Raw genomic sequence first — 22531 nt, 5'->3', positions numbered from 1 at the left:
CCGGTGGCCCTCGTGGGGAATTGGTGTCTGCTCGGCGCCCACCAGTTCGCTAACGTTAGCTCCCCTCCCCAACACAGCAGAGGAATAATCCCGACCAGCTGTGTGTGTGCCCTCTGCACGCAATAACACACCACAAAACCATGCAGTAATTCATAACAACACCCAGCAAGGGATTTCCATTAAATGCCCTAACACACCCCTTTTTTACCTACAAATGCACACGCACGCACACACACACACACACACACACACACACACACACACACACACACACACACACACACACACACACACACACACACACACACACACACACACACACACACACACACACACACACAAACCATGATCACAACAGCCACCCTCAGTCTCTTCTCCCCGTCTCCTAACACCCTTCTTAGTCCTCTCATTCTCTCCCAGTGGTCACTGTTCCCTATTGATAACCACAAAGTTGCCGGTCACACACAGGGGGCTTTACGGTCCAATCCCTCTTCTTGGCTCGGGCTCTAGCGAGAGACGTTCCCTCGCCGTCCCCAGGAATCCATGTGTGTGTGTGTGTGTGTGGGGACACAATGCTCGCCCTGCTGCCTCTCCCTGTACAGTGTGTGCTCGCCTGATTAAGAGATTCTCGCTAGCGCAATGCGTTCTACCACCTGCCACCGAGCTCCCCGCTTCAAAGCAGAGGGCAGGCTGGGAAATGACTGAGCGTGTGTTTACCGGCATTAAGGGGATTGTGATTATCACAAAGTAGTTAAACCTTTACACAACAATGGAACTGAGGTGATGGGGAATCTTGTCTTGTTCGATGCATCCAGCTCCCCATAGAGCGGACAAGACAAAGAAAGATGAGGTGTCTCTGGTATTCCCTTGTTTGCACCTAGAGCAGTGGTGTCCAGGCTCCAACGTGGCCTGCGGTTGGTTGGAGTAAAAATACTAATAATATATATATTTTTAAATACAAGATGTTGATTTTTTCTTTTGGGGGGGTGGGGGGGGACTTCAAATACTTAAAAATGACTGAAAATAAATGAAAACATTGGAGAACAATAATGAACCTACATTTATGCAGTTTCTTGTGGCCTCTAGCTCGCTAATAACCACCAAAATTAAAGCCAGCAGTCAGGGAGAATCAAAAATTCAGAAAACAATGGATAGACAATCTATTTGTATATTTTGATGGCGAGGAAATATAGCCGACTTCCGGACCTCGTTGAAGACCCAATGTGGCCCGTAGGACAACATTTGTTCGACAACCCTGATCAAGAGCCATATATGTGTGTGTCTAAATATGTCTCCCCCTATAAATGTCTCTGTTTAAAATGTCTTTATATACAGCTTTATATGTCTCTCTCTATACAAGTATATATGGCTCATATGTTTCTCTCGATATAGAGTGTGTATCCATATAAACTCAGCAAAAAAGGAAACGGCCCTTTTTCAGTACCCTGTCTTTCAAAGATAATTCGTAAAAAGCTAAATAACTTCACAGATCTTCATTGAAAAGGGTTTTAACACTGTTTCCCCTGCTTGTTCAATGAACCATAAACAATAAATGAACATGCACCTGTGGAATGGTCGTTAAGACACTAACAGCTTACAGACGGTAGGCAATTAAGGTCACAGTTATGAAAACGTAGGTCACTAAAGAGGTCTTTCTACTGACCCTGAAAAACACCAAAAGAAAGATGCCCAGGGTCCCTGCTCATCTGCGTGAACGTGCCTTAGCCTGCTGCAAGGAGGCATGAGGACTGCAGATGTGGCCAGGGCAATAAATTACAATGTCCGTACTGGGAGATGCCTACAGGGAGACAGGATCGACCACGTGTAACAACACCTGCACAGGATCGGTACATCCAAACATCACAACTGCGGGACAGGTATAGGATGTCAACAACAACTGCCCAAGTTACACCAGGAACGCACAACCCCTCCATCAGTGATCAGACTGTCCGCAATAGGCTGAGAGAGGCTGGTCTAAGGACTTGTTGGCCTGTTGGAAGGCAGGTCCTCACCAGACATCACCGGCAACAATATCACCTATGACAGGACTGGCAAAAAGTGCTCTTCACTGAGGAGTCACGGTTTTGTCTCACCAGGGTGATGGTCGGATTCGCGTTTATCGTTGAAGGAATGAGCGTTACACCGAGGCCTGTACTCTGGAGTGGGATCGATTTGGAGGTGGATGGTCCGTCAAGGTCTGGGGCGGTGTGTCACAGCATCATCGGACTGAGCTTGTTGTCATTGCAGGCAATCTCAATGTCCGGGAACTTGCAGGTGGCTTGGTGGAAGAGTGGGGTAACATCTCACAGCAAGAACTGGCAGATCTGATGCAGTCCACGAGGAGGAGATGCACTGCAGTACTTAACGCAGCTGGTGGCCACACCAGATACTGATTGTTACTATTGATTTTGACCCCTCCTTTGTTCAGGGACACATTATTCCATTTCTGTTAGTCACATGTCTGTGGAACTTGTTCAGTATATGTCTCAGTTGTTGAATCTTGTTATGTTGATACAAACATTTACACATGTTAAGTTTGCTGAAAATAAACGCAGTTGACATTGAGAGGACGTTTCTTTTTTTTGAAGAAACACACACATCTTGTGCATGCGGAAATTATTCAGAACCTTGACTTTTTCCACATCTTGTTACGTTGCAGCCTTGTTCTAAAATTGATCAAATTCCCCTCAATCTACACACGATACCCCATACTGTCAAAGCAAAAACAGGTTTTTAGAAATTGTAGCAAACGCAGTAAAAAAAAACTGAAATATATAATTTACATAAGTATTCAGACCCTTTTCTCAGTAATATGTTGAAGCACCTTTGGCAGCGATTTCATCCTCAAGTCTTCTTGGGTATGACGCTACAAGCTTGGCACACCTGTATTTGGGGAGTTTCTCCCATTCTTCTCTACAGATCCTCTCAAACTCTGTCAGATTGGATGGGGAGCATCACTGCACAGCTATTTTCAGGTCCCTCCAGAGACGTTTGATCGGGTTCAAGTCTGGGCTCTGGCTGGGACACTCAAGACATTCAGAGACTAGTCTTGAAGCCACTGCTGCATTGTCTTAGCTGTGTGCTTCGGGTCGTTGTACTGTTGGAAGGTGAACCTTCGCCCCAGTCTGAGGTCTTGAGGGCTCTGGAGCAGGTTTTCATTAAGGATCTCTCTGTACTTTGCTCTGTTCATCTTTCCCTCGATCCTGACTTGTCTCCCAGTCCCTGCCGCTGAAAAACATCCCCACAGCATGATGCTGCCACCACCATGCTTCACCGTAGGGATGGTGACAGGTTTCCTCCAGACTTGACGCTTGGCTTTAAGGCCAAAGTGTTCAATCTTGGTTTCATCAGACCAGAGAATCTTGTTTCTCATGGTCTGAGAGTCCTTTACGTGTCTTTTGGCAAACTCCAAGTGGGCTGTCATGTGCCTTTTACTGAGGAGAGACATCTGTCTGGCCACTCTACCATAAAGCCCTGATTAGTGGAGTGCTGCAGAGATGGTTGTCCTTCTAGAAGGCTCTCCCAACTCCACAGAGGAACTCTGGAGCTCTGTCAGAGTGACCATCGGGTTCTTGGTCACCTCCCTGACCAAGGTCCTTCTCCCCCGATTGCTCAGTTTGGCCGTGCGGGCAGCTCTAGGAAAAGTCTTGGTGGTTCCAAACTTATTTAATTTAAGAATGATGGAGGCCACTGTGTTCTTGGGGACCTTCAATGCTGCAGACATTTTTTAGTTCCCTTTCCCAGATCTGTGCCTCGACACTATCCTGTCATGGAAAGGGTCTGAATACTTATATAAAAAAGGTATTTCCGTTTTTTCTATTAACCTATTTTTGCTTTGTCATTATGGGGTAATGTGTATAGATTGATGAGTAACATTTTTAATTCAATCCATTTTAGAATAAGGCTGTAACGTAACAAAATCTGGAAAAAGGGAAGGGGTCTGAATACTTTCCGAATGCACTGTATGTCTCTATATATGTATCCATTTGAAGCCATACCCCAGTATTGTCCCTTTCTGACATTGAAGTGAAAGTGGGTTACCCATGGTGATGACTGGGGCCTTGTTGTTGACAGGAAGCACCGTCACGTTGAGGTCGTAAACGGGAAGTGTCCCGTGGAGAGGTACTGGTGGTGGCAGGGCATCTCCATGGCAACAGCTGTCCATGCCCCCTGCTTCTCCGTCCGACACTATGAGAGTGACCGAGTCAGACACGGGACTGGCTCCAATCTCGCCCCCTATTAGTCAGAGGAAAACAGGAAGTTAAAGTATGTAACAGTGTGTTCCCTGGTTACTGGTTAATATACCCATGAAGGGGATGATTAAGATCACTTTAGTTGTAGTGAAGTCAAGTCAATTGTAGACAAGGTCCAACCAAAATGTTACTTCCGCTTTATTTTAACCCCTCCCAAAGACACATCCAGTTGAAGTCGGAAGTTTACATACACTTAGGTCGGAGTCATTAAAACTTGTTTTTCAACCACTCCACAAATTTCTTGTTTAACAAACTATAGTTTTGGCAAGTTGGTTAGGACATCTACTTTGTGCATTACACAATAAATTTTTCAACAATTGTTTACAGACAGATACATTCACTTAGAATTAACTGTATCATAATTCCAGTGGGTCAGAAGTTTACAGACACTAAGTTGACTGTGCCTTTAAGCAACTTGGAAAATTCCAGAAAATGATGACATGGCTTTAGAAGCTTCTGATAGGCTAATTGACATAATTTGAGTCAATTGGAGGTGTACCTGTGGATGGATTTCAAGGCCTATCTTCAAACTCAGTGCCACTTTGCTTGATATAATTGGAAAATCAAAAGAAATCAGCCAAGACCTCAGGAAACAATTGTAGACCTCCACAAGTCTGGTTCATCCTTGGGAGCAATTCCCTAACACCTGAAGGTACCACGTTCATCTCTACAAACAACAGTACATAAGTATAAACACCATGGGACCATGCAGCCGTCATACCTCTCAGGCAGGAGACGTGTTCTGTCTCCTTGAGATGAACATACTTTGGCGCGAAAAGTGCAAATGAATCCCAGGAACAACAGCAAAGGCCCTTGTGAAGATGCTGGCGGAAACAGGTACAAAATAATCTATATCCACAGTAAAACGAGTCCTATATCGACATAACCTGAAAGGCCGCTCAGCAAGGAAGAAGCCACTGCTCCAAACCCTTCATAAAAAAAGCTAGACTACAGTTTGCAACTACACATGGGGACAAAGATTGTACTTTTTGGAGAAATGTCCTCTGGTCTGATGAAACAAAAATACAACTGTTTGACCATAATGACCATCGTTATGTTTGGAGGAAAAAGGGGGAAGCTTGCAAGCCAAGAACACCAACCCAACCGTGAAGCACGGGGGTGGCAGCATTGTGTTGTGTGTGCTTTGCTGCAGGAGGGACTGGTGCACTTCACAAAATAGATGGCATCATGAGGCAGGAAGATTATGTGGATATGTTGAAGCAACATCTCAAGACATCAGTCAGGAAGTTAAAGCTTGGTCGCAAATGGGTCTTCCAAATGGACATTGACCCCAAGCATACTTCCAAAGTTGTGGCAAAATGGCTTAAGGACAACAAAGTCAAGGTCAATCCTATAGAAAACGTGTGGGCAGAACTGAAAAGGCGTGTGCGAGCAAGGAGGCCTACAATCCTGACTCAGCTACACCAGCTCTGTCAGGAGGAATGGGCCAAAATTCACCCAATTTATTGTGGGAAGCTTGTGGAAGGCTACCCAAAACATTTGACCCAAGTTAAACAATTTAATGGCGATGCTACCAAATACTAATTGAGTGTATGTAAACTTCTGACCCACTGGGAATGTGATGAAAGAAATAAAAGCTTAAATAAATCATTCTCTCTACTATTATTCTGACATTTGACATTCTTGAAATAAAGTGGTGATCCTAACTGACCTAAAACAGGGATTCTTTTCTAGGATTAAATGTCAGGAATTGTGAAAAACTGAGTTTAAATGTATTTGGCTAAGGTGTATGTAAACTTCCGACTTCACCGGTACATGTGCAGGTTGGAGCCGAGGGCCACTGGGCGCCCGTGGAGCAGTTGTTGTGGGGGATTAAGTGCTAATATTTGATACCAGCAACCCTCCAACTGCTTGCTCACTTCCCTCCAGATTTGTCCTGTCAGACCCGGGATTCGAACTGGCAACCCTCTGGTTGCTGGCTCGCCTCTCTAACCTCTAGGAGTCAAAAGTTGAGTTGACTCTCCAACTCTTTCTCTTCTGTTGGAAGGCACGAGGTTAATTGAGCGGAGTCCATGGCAATTACATATGCCTTCTGGTTAAACCAGACTAAATGCTACGATCAAATCAGGCTACATATGGATTGCGCTCACGGATAAAAACATCTGCATTTTTAACAATTCCTTTCCCCAATGATCCACACCTAGCCTGGCCCCATATCTGTTTGTGCTGTCTTGTCGACTCCTATGGTCATTGTCCGTAGGTCAATGGCGAAACAGCAAAAACAGATCTGGGATCAAGCTAATCCTCACCTGTGTGTATGTAGTAGATGAGTCCCTGCAGGACGTCCTGTTGGGAGAACTTGTCCACAGTAACCCCCCCTCTCTGCAACTCCCCCCTGGCAGGGGTCCGGGCCAGCATGTAGATTAGCCTGGCATCATCACTGTCTGCGTCCGTGGCAAACAGGTACTCAGCAGTGACCTGAACCAGGCCCCCTTCCTCACAGGTCAGCCCCCCAAGCAGCCCTGGTCCTAGTTGGGGGGGCTCGTCATTCACTGGTAGGATCTGTGTAGGGGAAGGGTGGGGAGAAGGCCACAATGGAGCAAGAGAAAGATGGCATTCGCACTTTCTACATTTCCCTTACATTTTCCATTTTCCTTTCATACCTAGACTACAGTAGCGTTCAAAAGTTTGGGGTCACTTAGAAATGTCCTTGTTATCCATGATAACATACATGAAATGAGTTACAAAATGAATAATAAATATAGTAAAAACGTTAACAAGGTTATAAATCATGTTTAATTGAAATAATAATTGTCCTTCAAAATTTGCTTTCGTCAAAGAATCCTCCATTTGCAGCAATTACAGCCTTGCAGACCTTTGGCATTCTCGTTGTCAATTTGTTGAAGTAATCTGAATAGATTTCACCCCATGTTTCCTGAAGCACCTCCCACAAGTTGGATTGGCTTGATGGGCACTTCTTACATACCATACGGTCAAGATGCTCCCACATCAGCTCAAAAGGATTGAGATCCGGTAACTGTGCTGGATGCTCCATTATAGACAGAATACCAGCTGACTGCTTCTTCTCTAAATAGTTATTGCATAGTTTGGAGCTGTGCTTTGGGTCATTGTCCTGTTGTAAGAGGAAATTGGCTCTAATTAAGTGCCGTCCACAGGGTATGGCATGGCGTTGCAAAATGGAGTGATAGCCTTCCTTCTTCAAAGATCCCTTTTACCCTGTACAAATCTCCCACTTTACCACCACCAAAGCACCACCAGACCATCACATTGCCTCCACCATGCTTGACAGATGGCATTAAGCTCTCCTCCAGCATCTTTTATGCATCTCAAGAATGTTCTTCTATGTGATCCGAACACCTCAAACTTAGATTCATCTGTCCATAACACTTTTTTTCCAATCTTCCTCTGTCCAGTGTCTGTGTTATTTTGCCCATCTTAATATTTTCTTTTCTTTGGCCAGTCTGAGATATGGCTTTTTCTTTGTAACTCTGTCTAGAAGGCCAACACCCCGGAGTCGCCTCTTCACTGTTGACGTTGAGACTGGTGTTTTGCGGGTACTATTTAATGAAGCTGTCAGTTGAGGACTTGTGAGGCGTCTTTTTCTCAAACTAGACGCTCTAATGTACTTGTCTTCTTGCTCAGTTGTGCACCGGGGTCTCCCACTCCTCTTTCTATTCTGGTTAGAGTCAGTTTGCTCTGTTCCGTGAAGGGAATAGCCTTCATTTCTCAGAACAAGAATAGACTGACGAGTTTCAGAAGAAAGTTCTTTGTTTCTGGCCATTTTGAGCCTGTAATCAAACCCACAAATGCTGATGATCCAGATACTCAGCGAGTCTAAAAGCCAGTTTTATTGCTTCTTTAATCAGGGCAACAGTTTTCAGCTGTGCGAACATAATTGCAAAAGGGTTTTCTAATGATCAATTAGCTTTTTAAAATGATAAACTTGGATTAGCTAACACAACGTGCCATTGGAACACAGGAGTGATGGTTGCTGATAATGGGCCTCAATACGGCTATGTAGATACTCAATTATAAATCTGCCGTTTCCAGCTACAACAATGTCAACACTGCATTTCCGATCAATGTGATGCTTTTTTAATGGACAAAAAAAATCGCTTTTCATTCAAAAACAAGGACATTTCTATGTGACCCCAAACGTTTGAATGGTAGTATATATAGCCTACTCACCTGGACTGGTAAGAATACATGAGCAGAGTTGACACCATCAGTTACTGTTAGACCAACAGTGTCCTCCACAGTCTCAGAGTCATCATGAATGTACCTGCAATGAGACATTTATTATATATTTTTTTCAATGTACCCACATTGATTGGGTTGCCGTGATTAACCTCAAACGAAACCAAATCCTTACACGGGCTGCCTCGCTCTATCGTCTAGCCCCCTTTATCGTGCCACTATATGTCCCACCTGACTCGGAGACCTCTCAGGTCTTGGAGGATGAAGGTGTCACCCTGGCGGAGCTCTCGCCCCTGCAGCTCCAGCTTCCCGTGGATGGGCGTAGTCTGCACCCCTACTCTGAGCTTGTCCTCCAAGCTGTCCCCGTCCCGCACCAACAGGTGCTCCTCCGTGAAGAAGGCCCCTCCTCCTTCCTCCACTCTCAGTAGGTTGGTGAACACCTGAGGAGGTCCAGGATAACGAGATAGAAATTAATGGAGGTGGAGATAGAAACAAGAGTTGACAGAGAAAGAGAATGGTAAATGGATTTGTTTGGTGCAGAGTGGAGTGGATTTTCGCATTTGAAATGTTTCAATGTCTACGTCGTGGTTCTAAGAACGTCGATACCGAAGCAGTTCATAAAAGACACTGTTCACCTTCATGACGAGCATTTAAATTTTCTTTATCTTCCTCATGTAACATGGTGTTGTTGATAAATATTTTACTTGACCAGAGAACCCCCCCCCCCCCCCCCGCGCACCCACCTCAGGAGCCTGGTTGTCCACAGGAGTGACGGTGACGTTGAAGAGCAGGTCAGTGGTGGTTCCACCGTGGTGGTCGCTCACAGAGAACAAAAACTGGACAAACAGCGGCTCTGGGCCGATGTCCTCGATGGGGGGCATGTACCCCACCTTCATGTGGTTGACTGCATGCTGACGGACACAACACATGTCGCTGCGTGAGGTTTAGTAAGAACAGGCGTTTGTAATCCAAAATGAATATACCTGCACACTACATGCATGACAGTGTATTGGCGCAGTATATTGGTGAGCGCACCTGGGTGAATGACTTTAGCACAGGGACCATTGGGTCTTTCTTCATGGAGTGGGTGCTGTCTGTGTAGAATAGTCGCCCTGCATCAGGTAGCCTGCAATCAGGGCCACAAACACACTCTGTTAGACGATGCTAATCATTTCCATTTATTAAGGTTTGGGGCGTGATTGTCCTGGTACAAATTCAGCATACAGTTGTATGATTTTCATTTTGAAGAGCATTTTCCCTTTAAACGTCATAAACCTCATGCATTAAACAATACATCTGAAACCATATCTATTAAGCACTCATTGGCCTCAGCTAAGCTGAGAGAGAGAGAGAGAGAGAGAGAGAGAGAGAGAGAGAGAGAGAGAGAGAGAGAGAGAGAGAGAGAGAGAAAAGTTGTACTGTACCCTGGCCGTGTGGGGCTGAAGCAGGGTGTGGTGATGAAGAAGGAGAGGTCCGTGTCTGGGTGCTCTGTGTCCCTGAAGTGGATGTGACTCTGGGTCAGGTAGACCACGTCAGTCTCCCTCACCGTAACCGAGCGAACGCTGCCAGACACCTCCACCGGAAGCTGGTCTTTGACTGGGAAAACGTGGATCACCACAGTCTGTGTTGTGGTTGGAGGGCACAGAGGACAGCACAATGGAATATGGATCATTAATGGAAAACGGAACGTTTCAGACAAATAGACATTTAAAGGGGTTGTAATATAGACATATGATCCAATAAATACATATTTCTTCAGATGATATTTCGGGCTTTCACTGTATTCACTGCCTTACCATCGACTTCTGGTTCAAATATCCCCAATTTCAAGTATTGCAACGTAACAGTAATGTGCCATATGGAATATCGGGTTTAGATCTTTGCACACTTACGTGTCTGTGGGATAGGTTTGGGGGTTGATGGCTGTCTGAGAGGGTGAAGTCGAAGGTGTCCTCAAAACACTCCTCTCCAGAGTGCCTATAATAGATCATCCCCATGAACAGATCCCTCTGCAGGAAACTCTTCACTGGCACGCCTACAGGAAATCACAACCCAGTCATCAACATAGACATCGAATGCATAGAATGGGACATTTTCTCAATGCAAGATGGTAGATACAGAAGGAGAGCTAACTACCTGTCTCATGTTGAAGGTTAGCCTCATCAGACCTCAACAAAAGCAATCAATGTCGCTCACACACAGGTTGAACCTAACTTGCTTAAATGCCAATTATACGGGGTTTGGACTATCAGTTATCAGGCAATTATAGCAATGAAGCTTTTCTATACAATTTGTGATGATATCTTATTACCTGGCTGTTGTGGGTGGGCCTTCTTGACCACCTCTCCAGCGCGGGGGAAGGTGAGGAGCTGGTACAGGATGTAGTCATCACTGGAGTCCAGGTCGGAGGCCAGCAGCATGTACTCTTCCACCAGCACCTCGCCGCCCTCCTGCACTTCCAATGCCACGTTGTTGATAAGGATCGGCGCCGTGTCATCCTTGGGCAGGATGTTGATGGGGAACTTGTGGCGGATGCTGTGGCGCCCGTCTGTGATGCGGAAGACAATGTGGTCGCGGGTGGTGTCGCTGTCTGAGTGATGGTAGACAACCACGCCCTCTTGTAGGTCCCGTATCCGGAACATAAAGCCTTTACCACCTGGGAGGAGATGCGAGTTTGAATGAATGAATTGGAAAGGTGACTTTTCCTCTGAGTTTTTTTCCATTTATGTAGGCTAGTGAGATTCAAATCATCAGATTTTGGAATGTATTTAACCCTTGTTAAAATGTTGTTTTTTGATGATATTTTTTTTTCGGTACAAATTTGGGTCACTGTAGCGTGTAGTGTGTCCTCATGGTAACACTTTCTTTGACGCCCAGTGTCATGAAACACGCTATGACATGGTCATAATCATATCATAATATTTCCTGACAGCTGACAAAACTTGTCATAACATGGTCATAACACTCATGACCCACATATTTAAACGTGGTGACACGTGAAAAGTGTTATTTTATGGCTGGTTATGACTCCAGTTGAAGTTAGAAGTTTACTTACACCTTAACCAAATACATGTAAACTAAGTTATTCACAATTCCTGACATTTAATCTTAGTAAAAAATCCTGTCTTCGGTCAGTTAGGATCACCACTTTATTTTAAGAATGTGAAATGTCAGAATAATAGTAGAGTGATTTATTTCAGCTTTTGTTTCTTTCATCACATTCCCAGTGGGTCTGAAGCTTACATATGTAACGGATGTGAAACGGCTAGCTTAGTTAGCGGTGCGCGCTAAATAGCATTTCAATCGGTGACGTCACTTGCTCTGAGACCTTGAAGTAGTAGTTCCCCTTGCTCTGCAAGGGCCGCGTCTTTTGTGGAGCGATGGGTAACGATGCTTCGTGGGTGACTGTTGTTGATGTGTGCAGAGGGGCCCTGGTTCGCGCCCGGGTATGGGCGAGGGGACGGTCTAAAGTTATACTGTTAAACATACACTTAATTAGTATTTGGAAGCATTGCCTTTATACTGTTTAACTTGGGTCAAACGTTTCGGGTAGCATTCCGCAAGCTCTCCCCATAAGTTGAGTAAATGTTGGCCCATTCCTCCTGACAGAGCTGGTGTAACTGAGTCAGGCCTCCTTGCTTGCACACGCTTTTTCAGTTCTGCCCACACATTTTCTATAGGATTGAGGTCAGGGCTTTGTGATGGCCACTCCAATACCTTGACTTTGTTGTCCTTAAGCCATTTTGCCACAACTTCGGAAGTATGCTTGGGGTCAATGTCCATTTGGAAGACCCATTTGCGACCAAGCTTTAACTTCCTGACTGATGTCTTGAGATGTTGCTTAAATATATCCAAATAATTTTCCTGCCTCATGATGCCATCTATTTTGTGAAGTGCACCAGTCCCTCCTGCAGCAAAGCACCCCCACAACATGATGCTGCCACCCCGGTGCTTCACGGTTGGGATGGTGTTCTTGGCTTGCAAGCCTCCCCCTTTTTCCTCCAAACATAACTATGGTCATTATGGTCAAACAGTTGTATTTTTGTTACATCAGACCAGAGGACATTTCTCCAAAAAGTACAATCTTTGTCCCCATGTGCAGTTGCAAACCGTAATCTGTCTTTTTTATGGCTGTTTTGGTTCTTCCTTGCTGAGCGGCCTTTCAGGTTATGTTGATATAGATACGTTTGTACCTGTTTCCTCCAGCATCTTCACAAGGTCCTTTGCTGTTATTCTGGGATTGATTTGACTTTTCGCACCAAAGTACATTAATTGATTTTCCCATGATGGCAAGCAAAGAGGCACTGAGTTTGAAGGTAGGCCTTGAAATACATCCACAGATACACCTCCAATTGACTCAAATGTTGTCAATTAGCCTATCAGAAGCTTCTAAAGCCATGACATCATTTTCTGGAATTATCCAAGCTGTTTAAAGGCCCAGTCAACTTAGTGTCTGTAAACGTCTGACCCACTGGAATTGTGATACAGATTATTTTAATTATAAATCACTGTAGGTAAACAATTGTTGGAAAAATGACTTGTGTCATGCACAAAGTAGATGTCCTAACCGACTTGCCAAAACTATAGTTTGTTAACAAGAAATTTGTGGAGTGGTTGAAAAACGATGGTTGAAAAACTAATTTAATGACTCCAACCCAAGTGTATGTAAACTTCCGACTGTACATAAGAGTGTCAAAACCCACATTTCCTCAAATGTGTTTCCTTTCATTTAAAAGTTTGTTTCCTAAGTTATTTGTTGTTGTTGTTTTTCATTATTCCTTTTCATCATATTTTAAATATATTTTAAGTAACAGAAAATACACTTTATGACACTGTCATGAAGCATTATGACCATCATATCTGCTCAGGAAATCTGCTCCTGCATTCATCCCAGTCATCAACAACAGCGCACTGGGCTCGGCGCATGTCTGTCACCAATATGTTCTGCAATTACAATGATCATTTAATATGGTTCATTTCAGAAAATGTCAAATAACAAACACACTGTTGACAAGTAGACTCCGGTGTAATGGAATGTTTTGCTTTGTGTGGTAGGTTTTGACACTCACTTGTAGGTGTCATAACCAGCCATAGAATAATGCAATATATGTCACAAAGGTCTAAATATAATGGTCATGACAGTGCTATGACCATACTATGACAGGTTATGACGAGATATGTCAGCTGTTATGACATGGTTATGACTGTATCATAACATGTTATGACGCTGGGTGTCAAGTAGTGTTACTGGTGCCATGTATTGTAAGTTAACCCCACTACAGCATATTAAGGCTAAGCATACAGTACATCAGGAAATTGGGTACTTGGATATTTGACATGGTGTTATGAGAAGCACCCTAAGGTGAACATCCCCCACTCTTGCCAAAGCCACTTCATGTTTTCATTTATTAATGATTTTTCACAAATAAGCTGGGGGTTTTTTAATGTTGGATGCATAGTCATTTGGAAATAACAAGTTTCGCTTTTGCCTAAAGGCACTACGCGCTGGCTCAGGCTTTTCCCTGCCGCTGAAAAACAGAGAGGGAAAGATGGCGTCCTTCCCAGGCTAGCGTGCTGTGGCGGCTGCCCAACGTGACGATGGCCCACTCCTGCTTGCCAGGGAGACAGAAGGGCAAGGTCACAAGACAGATTGAGTGATGAATGGTCGCGCATGAAACCTCATTAGCAGCAACTTTACTGCGGGGGAAATGGGGGAAATGGCTACAAGTCCAACGGAGAAACAACTTGGTAATTGGGCCCAAAGGTGGCAGTGGGCAGCAGGCCCAAAAACAAAACAAAAAACACAGGTTCCCAAGTCGGAGGACAGTGTGGAGTATGAAGGAACAGTCAGGCAGCTTTCCATTTGGCTGAAGGCGTTGGACCAAACGTGCTCTGACACTCCCCAGCGTCGACGTCCCGAGTCGGAGGTCAAGGGTGAGCAATTCCCTCTGCCCGCCAAGTCCTCCAGAGAGACTATGTATTGGTGGGCCAGAACTCTCACTGAACTGAGTGGAGCCATGAAGAAAATTAGCAAACAGGTTCTGATAAGGGAGAACGGGAGCCAAAACATTTGGTTCTGTTTTTTTCCCTCGCTCTCTATATATCACGGGAGGGGGGGGGGGGGGGGGTCATCAATCAGTATGAAAGCGACCCTCCCCCATCCAAATAACAACAACGTAAACAGCAATTAAAGTGATAGCGGGATGGGTGTGGGTGGGACGGTTGTTTGAGCAGGTGCTGCTGTTCATCGGATGGCCCTACAGGAGGGAATGGGATGGAGTCATTGGCCGATGGGAACTGAAGTTAGTCCAAACTGGAAACTACTGAGCTGAAAGAAACCACCAGCTCAGCCTCCCTGTAAGGGACGAGCCTTCTACACAGCCCAGATTGACAGAGTAAAATGGTCCGTTATGAGGGGTTCAAGACAATAACCGAAGCCACTCGGTCGTACACGTCACCACTGTAACCTCAATAAAACCACACAAGCATTTGCGCTTCTCTCTCACTGTCCAAAGTAGTCATGAAAGGTTATGTCCCTAGCCTTGTCTGTCGTCTTCTCTCTCTCTTAAACAAAAAAAAAAAAACAGGTCTGCTCTTGGGACAGCGCATCTGCTCTTTGTGCACAGTGGCATGAAATGACATAAGTCTCCCCAATCTGCTTCACTCAGGGCCTGTGCAAACAAAGGCCTGTCTCCCCGTGCGCTGGAGTGGAAGGACAGACGCCGGCACGCTGAAGACAGCTTTGTGCGCGAGGGCCCCTGGCGAAAGTGGCGACGGCCCATTTTACACCTGATTAGGAAACACATGCAGGCCACCTCACATATGCTTCGGGAGCCGCGCCGCCGTCCCCAACGGATGGGAAACACATGGAAGCAAAAGGGCGGAAAAGGGCAGGCGTTCCTGGGAATCTTCAGGGTGGCACTCCAGATACCAGCACAGAATTCCAAGGAAGGGTTAAAAAAATGTGTAATTATTTTCCTGAATGTTCTGTGATAAGGAAGCGCATCAACGATTCAACAAATGTTTTGGTTGTGCATTCTTTTACTTTGTATTGTGACATTTTGTCATTTTCTTTGAATAGTGACAATGTCTAGTTTTCTTGTCTCATTTTCCAGATGTGTCGTATCAAGACAGTTCTATGTCACAGTTCTATCGGCAATGTTCTGAAAGTTTCACCTAACTGAACCCACCCCATCTGACCTCTCACCTCTGACACTGAGTCGTCCATGCAGAGGTCCGTCCACAGCCACCAGGTAGACAGCATCAATGTTGTCACTGTCCACGATCTGGAGATCCTCCCAGGTGATTGGCCGAGACTGACCCTCCAACAGATCCAACCCTGCCAGGATAGGTTGGTATCAACATCCTGTCTTTATCAGTGTATTTTTATTTTATTGATTTGATTTATTTAACCATTTAAAAACATAATTCAGCCACACAAGTGGATAAACTGAATTAACACCTTATTTCCTTTGTGGACTCAATGTACTGATATGTCGTACTATAAACCTCGTACAGTAGCCTACAATACAGACATAAATACAAGCTCCTCAATGGGTTTGCATCATTCAATCTCTTATGATGGTAACTTCTTTGCAATTCAATGTGATGTTTCGATGTGAAGATACCCATGTTCCACGAGACTCTGGGTGCGTTTGTCTCAGCTGCTCTGATGGAGAAGTGGACCATAATGGGTGGGCTGGCTACATAGGAACCGTCAATAGCCTGGAACTCAACCTGCAGGAAATGGAATAGATATAGCATTAGTTTAACATAACGTTTCCACTCGTACTACAGCTACAATCTCTCTCTAAATGTGACTTTGGAGATGAAAAAGGCACTGGAAAGCAGGTCTCATAAACCAGCAGGCCAGCTCAGTAGAAGCTTGGCTCGGCTCGACATGCCTCAGCTCGGCTCAGTGGTGTGAAAAGGGCCGAAGAGCTCTATTGCTCCACCACAGTACCTCATAGTTCCTCCTCCCCGTGTGACTACCATTGGGCGGCTGGTAGGCTATCTTCATCTCGTGTAGGTCCTGCCAGATGAAGGAGTGGCAGGTTTTGGTGTGGTCGTCCAGGTGGGTGATATAGCCCTGGGCGGGGGGCTTTGTCACGTTGAACACCAGGCGCTCCTGGGGGGTCTCTCCATCCTTGGCGTCCAGCGCGGCCGTGGTCAGGGGGGTGAGGATGAACTGGTCCGCCTCCAGGATGAAGGAGGCCATGAAGGCGGCCTGCGGAGGCTGGTTCTGCATGGCCCCATGGATCAGCACGGGCAGCCACACAGCCTCCGTCTGGGGGACAGACAGAGGTTAGTGGCATTGAATAGGTTAAACACACCTTTCTTTTCTAACGCGAAACTACTTAAAGCTGGGATTGAAGGGGGAAATAGTGCCACGGGCACATTTGTTATTGTTTTTGTTTTGTTGACACAACGGAGGTGAGCAGCGACATTAATATCTTGTATTCTGAGAACACGGCAGCCAGGTTCTGTGTACGTTTGGTAGGACGTTGATGGAATATTCTCCTAACCCTTAGAAAACTGCACACAGGAATGCTATTGCAACCTTCCCATGAAACATGTCTAGAACATTAATACTGAATATTCTGAGAACATGGTAACCACGTTCTGGGTCATTTCTGTTTGACATTAAGTGAATGGGTCTCTTGGAAATGGTCCTTACACATTACTGACCTGATGAGATTCTTAAGAGAACGTTCTCTAAAGTTGTGGGAACGTTTGTTGTTAGATGTGAAACAACTCATCCCATTCAGCATTGCGGTCTGTATCATCCAATCACAGAGCAGATACAAGTCACGTGAACACTGGACTCATTCGCTAAATATCGGTCGGTCCCGCCCCCCTTAGTGACTGTTGCTGGCTTACTCAAGCATGAGCCAAAACCATGGATTCTACCACGACGACACAGAGAATTGCCACAAGAAATTGTATTATATCCCTAAAATAAACCATGAGATCTGTTAGCGAACAGATGGTGGCACTCGATAGCACTGTCACAGGCGCAGCTTGAACTTGTAGGTCCCGTTAGAACAGACCCAGGGCCTGTTTCTGCGGGCCAATCTTTTTCCTTGAGCGGATGGTTGTGGGGACAGAACATAATTATAAATAATTTGTACACTGCAAATTGTCTGCAAGAAGCCCAAAACAGATATAGTATTTGACAAAAACTGGGAAAGACTGGGAAATACTTGGGAAAGATTTCCTAAATTAAAATAGCTTTGAGCTGATTTCCTGGTGATTTATACAATGTTTTATGTTTAACAGCAAAAAATTCGCAAATAAAATCAGCCGCGGGATGAATTTGGCTCGCGGGCCAACTATTGGGGAACCCTGCCATACAGTATGTTACAGTTACAGTAGTCTCTTACCTCCAGCAGTGCTCTGGAGGCCTGGTCCCGTAGCTCCACTCTGATAGGGATATAGTCAATCTCCGGAGAGGGGGGACTCAGGTGCTGGTACTTCAGAGCCAAGCTGAGGAACTCGTGGCAGGTGGCTTTGAGGAAACGCACCTCCTTGGTGCCATGGAGGCAGGGCTTGTTTCCTGGACAGGGGTCTCCAGTTTGTCTGCCTTGGGTGAATGATCGTTGGGAGACGTATGTCAATCAATGGAAGTTTACCCGAGGCTTGTTAAATATACAGAGCAACTACGGAGAAGAATCAAAGAGAGTGGCTTTGCAAAATTACATTCAACACAAGAGACAAAAAAAGTGAGTGACAGTGTTTGATTTCTTTGCTGTGCTTGTTCAGTTGTATCAATTATCTGACAGGACAAAAGCTCCCATATGTGATGCCATACGAATGTCGGATCTTAATTTGAGCCAGTTTGCTACAGCAGGAAAATAATCCTGCAGCAACAGGAAATGTGAGTTATTATGTGGATTATAATTCATGGATATTTATGTAGGGGCTGACGCATTTTTCTTGATGGAAAATCAAATCTGCCATTTTGTTAATACATTTTAGGAAATTACAACCTTCAGATGCCTTTTTCAACCTCAGACGCACACTACAATTTGGCTGCAAGGTCCTACGTTGCAGGAAAGTTCTCCTGCAACACGGTGATCAAATTACGATGCTACATCTGTAATGCCAGTCTGGATCGAGACCAAATAATTATACAATAACTAAATCAGTGCTCCTATAAGACTGCATCGATAATAAGCCCACTGACCCAAATTCTGCATCGGATCGTCCATCCCTGCCACGAGGGAACTGGGATTCGAACTCATGTTCACAACAACACAACATACTCACAAAGCACCTTCAATCCCATTGCATTTCCAACGTGTTGACCAGTAGCGGGATATGGATGATGCTTTACCTTTCCTCAGCCCAGGGTCATCCTCGGTCACCAGCTGCCCCAGGGAGGGTACACTGGTCTCTGGGGTGAGCAGCCGCACGGTGCAGGCCACGTCGGGCGGACTGCGGATGCTAAGGATGCCGCCGTCGATGGCATTGGACAGGCCGTAGAACCGGGGGACCACCAGGGGAGTGCTGCCCAGCTCTACCAGACTGCTCTCAGGTTCCACCACAATCATCCTCAACACCACCGTCTCCACCACGGTGTCGGAGTCTGTGAACCTGAAATGAGTTGGAGCACACTCATCTCGACCCCTTTTGAGATCTGAAAACGTATCATGACAAACTTTGAATTTGGAGTGCAACGAATAAACCTGAAACAGCACCGTGTCTCAATGCATTCCTGGCGGGACCCAAGTTTTTTGTCTAAGCCCAGCGCTGCCACTCCTAATTGAACACAAACGACATCTATTTTCTAGCCTGGTTTTCATTCATATCGGTTAACGAAGTGTGACGTGTGCTAAAAGCATTATAAATAAAGTTGTGATTTGAATGTGTGTGGTCCTACCTGTACACTCTCAACATGACTGTGTCTTCCTCCAGCAGGGGACTACCATTATGGATGTACTTCACTTCATCGGGCAGGAAATGGCAGTCAAACACCTGCAACAAAATAGGCCACCGTTACAATTCACATAACTACGCAGCAACACACTGATGTAGAGCACGCACAGCCACACGGTGGAATACACTGTTACAATAGCTCCACATTCTAATAATGTGTTGTAGGTCACATGCACTGTTGTAGCATGTCATACACTTGTGGATATATTCTGAAGACTGCAACGGGTAGCTAGTAAAGAAGCAGAAACAAAATGGCCGCTTTGCTTTAGATTTGCCTACATTTGTCATCATTGAAAAGTAACACGGACTAGGTCCTCTCACCTGAGGAGTGAGTTTCCCTACTCTCTGAGTCACCGGCTCATTGAGCACCACCTCGACCTTACAGTCTGATGTCTGGTCCACGTTGAACTGCAGCTCCTTGTCTGTCACAAACACAGACCTCCCCCGGCCAACCTGGACCCCTGAGTTCACCTGCACCAGATTCTGCTGGGCGCAGGCATGTGGTAGGACAGCCATCAGGGTCAACAACATCCAGGAATGGATCCTGGCCACCGCCATTTTGGCTCAATGTCTGTTGGTTTGTTTTCTGTGGCAGGCGCTCAGAGCTGTATCAGGTGTTTTGATGGAGGCCTGAGAAAGGGTTTTTATCACAAAACAATGAGCCAGATATTTCACCGGATGTATAAATGTGAAGCATCCGGTTGGCGTTTCCACTCACTACCAAATATGGTAATGAGAGGAAGCCCAGTGGCCGGCAGTGGGAGAAGATGGAGCGAGATGGACTTTGGCCGATATTCTGCAAATTTTCTCATCGATGAAACATTTGATCTTTGTACAGTTTTCTGTTTCGAAAACTAACATTTGTAACAAACAGGGTGGACTGCGTTTTTAAGACTTTATCCTTTGTCAAAGTTCCCAAAAATTGCATTGTTTAGAAGGAGTGCAAGTGCGAATTGAGTGATGGCACACACGCACTTCACAGAGTAGGCGTTCCTAAACAGAAATATGCAAATAAATGCTAGAACGAACAAATAGGATCTAACTAGCAAGTGCTTGGCTCTACCCACCTCCTTACTTGTTCTGCCCACTATGATTAATTTGCTCCCATTGGAAATGGCAGGCTCAAGTCTATCTTGGGTTAGTTATACAAATCTTTGGTTTTACGGTGGGGCTTGATGTATAGGAGGCACAAAATGGACTCTACATAATCAGGCAGTTTCTCTAGTCTTTCAATGTCTCTCAGATACCTTTAAGACGATTGCCTCAGCAATGGCCGACTTTCTTGTTCCATCTCCATCTAATAGTCAGCAAAACCTGAAGGGAAAGATGAAAAAAAAACTCTCCAACACAAAGTCTGTCTGTAATCAGCCAGCAGTCAAACGCAGCCAGTAGTCTACTCTACAGGCGACTCGCTCCGGAAACGCCTTCATCCTCCATTTCACTTCAAAACAAGCCCCCATTGCAGGAAACAAGGGGTTAATCTGTGTGACCCCAGCGAGGTGCTGGAAATGGCATTGGGGGGGGGGAGGATCAAAGACGGGGCGAGGACTGGAGCCCGCGTGTGTCACTACCCATTCTGCCAGGCGTACGTTACATCGTTAGCATAGTGAAGGCTAGCTGCCTTTCATCTATTAGCCAGACAAAGGTAGGCTAGGACCATAGAAATAGAATGACTAGAGAGTCTATTTCTACTCATCTTCTAGACTTTGAGCAGAGACAACCAGCATAGTAAAGAGAAAGAGTAGAAAGATTGCTGGTAGGCTAGAAAAGGTCTGTTAACATTTCGCCAGCTGTTTCTATTGTATGTAATTAGTCACTGTAGCTAAATCGAAAACATATTTGTTTAGTTGGGCAATTGTTAGGCAAGCTAACAATGTAGCATACCTCCTGCATAGCCCAATAGGAAAAAAAACTGAAATGTATCTGGATATTTCTAAGAAGACACCTAGGCTAATTTATCAGGTGTGTGGTAGATCAACACTTGTCATTTTCCCTGCCTATCTACATGCACTTAACATTAACATGACATTAATAACAACTGGTTAACTTGAAGGGGAAGTCCCGTGTTTTACAACGTATTAATGTAAGCACAGCGGAAACGGAAAGGTTTGTGTTCCTGTGTGGATGTCTGTGTTACTGCAGCAGTTAATGTCTAAACCATACATCCTTAGAGCAAAGTCATTAATGAAGAGTGGCGTGGCATTGTGCAGCGACTTTTCCGTGTTCAAGAGACGGCAAAACTCTCCAGAGAACGTTTCCCGTAAACCGCCACTGCTCTAATTGTTAGTCGTAAGTGTTAAAGAAGCAGAAAAAAAGAGAGAGAGAATAAAAGAGAGCAATCCCTACTTTTACCGAAACTGGCCAGGAGGTAAGGCTCTTATCGTAGTGCGACAAAGTGCTGGAAGTGTGTGTGTGTGTGTGTGTGTGTGTGTGTGTGTGTGTGTGTGTGTGTGTGTGTGTGTGTGTGTGTGTGTGTGTGTGTGTGTGTGTGTGTGTGTGTGTGTGTGTGTGTGTGTGTGTGTGTGATGCATGCAGCCGTTGGCACATACCTGCAGTTGGAGCTGTCCTAAAGGTCCCTTCTCCGGCACCATCTGCACACGCTCAGAGAGGAGGGATCCTGTCACCTCACACACACACACACACACACTCACAACCCTCCTGAAACCACGCCGTTACTGGGAAAACTCTGGCATCCCAACACAAAAAAAGGACCACAGCCGAGACAAAACACAGGGCAAAGACCTGTGAGATAGTGAGAACAAGAGCACGCAAACACAGGGTTCTCCACGTCTGTTAGAGGTCGTCTTCCTGCCAGACTGTTGGGAAGCACACAGAGAGAGTGAGAGAGAGGGGAAGAAAGAGGGAGAGAGGGAGAAGGGGAAAGGGAAGGGGGAGAGGGAAAAACTGCTTAACCTCAAAAACACAGGAAATGTGCAGAGCAGTTCCAAGAGTTTTACTTCTCTATCGCTCTCTCCTGCACTCACAATCCCAGATGTTCTTATTCCCCAAAGAAGACAAACCTCAGACCCCACTGCAGTCAGAGAGTGCAGGGAGAGAGAGAGAGAGAGAGAGAGAGAGAGAGAGAGAGAGAGAGAGAGAGGGGGGAGAGTGGGGGAGAAGGTGAAAGAGAGAGGGGGAGTGAGCGGAGGAGAAAGAGAGCG

The 22531-nt window shown here is 45.4% G+C and overlaps 1 protein-coding gene across 1 annotated transcript in view; it reads right to left on the bottom strand.

Moving 5' to 3' along the window:
- frem1b (Fras1 related extracellular matrix 1b) overlaps positions 1 to 22263 on the bottom strand; it is a 54230-nt gene extending 31967 nt beyond the window's left edge. The window contains exons 1-18 of the mRNA XM_064934781.1: positions 21920 to 22263; positions 20618 to 20684; positions 19692 to 20000; positions 19315 to 19409; positions 18769 to 19028; positions 17816 to 18015; positions 16396 to 16719; positions 16061 to 16169; positions 15640 to 15771; positions 10744 to 11088; positions 10325 to 10467; positions 9857 to 10053; positions 9468 to 9558; positions 9176 to 9343; positions 8664 to 8872; positions 8424 to 8517; positions 6524 to 6776; positions 4042 to 4236 (exon numbers count right to left, since the gene is read on the bottom strand). Of these exons, the coding sequence (XP_064790853.1) occupies positions 4042 to 4236; positions 6524 to 6776; positions 8424 to 8517; positions 8664 to 8872; positions 9176 to 9343; positions 9468 to 9558; positions 9857 to 10053; positions 10325 to 10467; positions 10744 to 11088; positions 15640 to 15771; positions 16061 to 16169; positions 16396 to 16719; positions 17816 to 18015; positions 18769 to 19028; positions 19315 to 19409; positions 19692 to 19928 (3052 nt within the window). The 5' untranslated portion in view covers positions 19929 to 20000; positions 20618 to 20684; positions 21920 to 22263. The remainder of the gene's footprint in view (positions 1 to 4041; positions 4237 to 6523; positions 6777 to 8423; positions 8518 to 8663; positions 8873 to 9175; positions 9344 to 9467; positions 9559 to 9856; positions 10054 to 10324; positions 10468 to 10743; positions 11089 to 15639; positions 15772 to 16060; positions 16170 to 16395; positions 16720 to 17815; positions 18016 to 18768; positions 19029 to 19314; positions 19410 to 19691; positions 20001 to 20617; positions 20685 to 21919) is intronic.
- Positions 22264 to 22531: the final 268 nt, after the last annotated feature.

The sequence above is a fragment of the Oncorhynchus masou genome, chromosome 24 (genome assembly GCF_036934945.1).
Source record: "Oncorhynchus masou masou isolate Uvic2021 chromosome 24, UVic_Omas_1.1, whole genome shotgun sequence".
Classification (NCBI taxonomy): Eukaryota; Metazoa; Chordata; class Actinopteri; order Salmoniformes; family Salmonidae; genus Oncorhynchus; species Oncorhynchus masou.
This window is presented reverse-complemented; position numbering and strand designations above follow the sequence as displayed.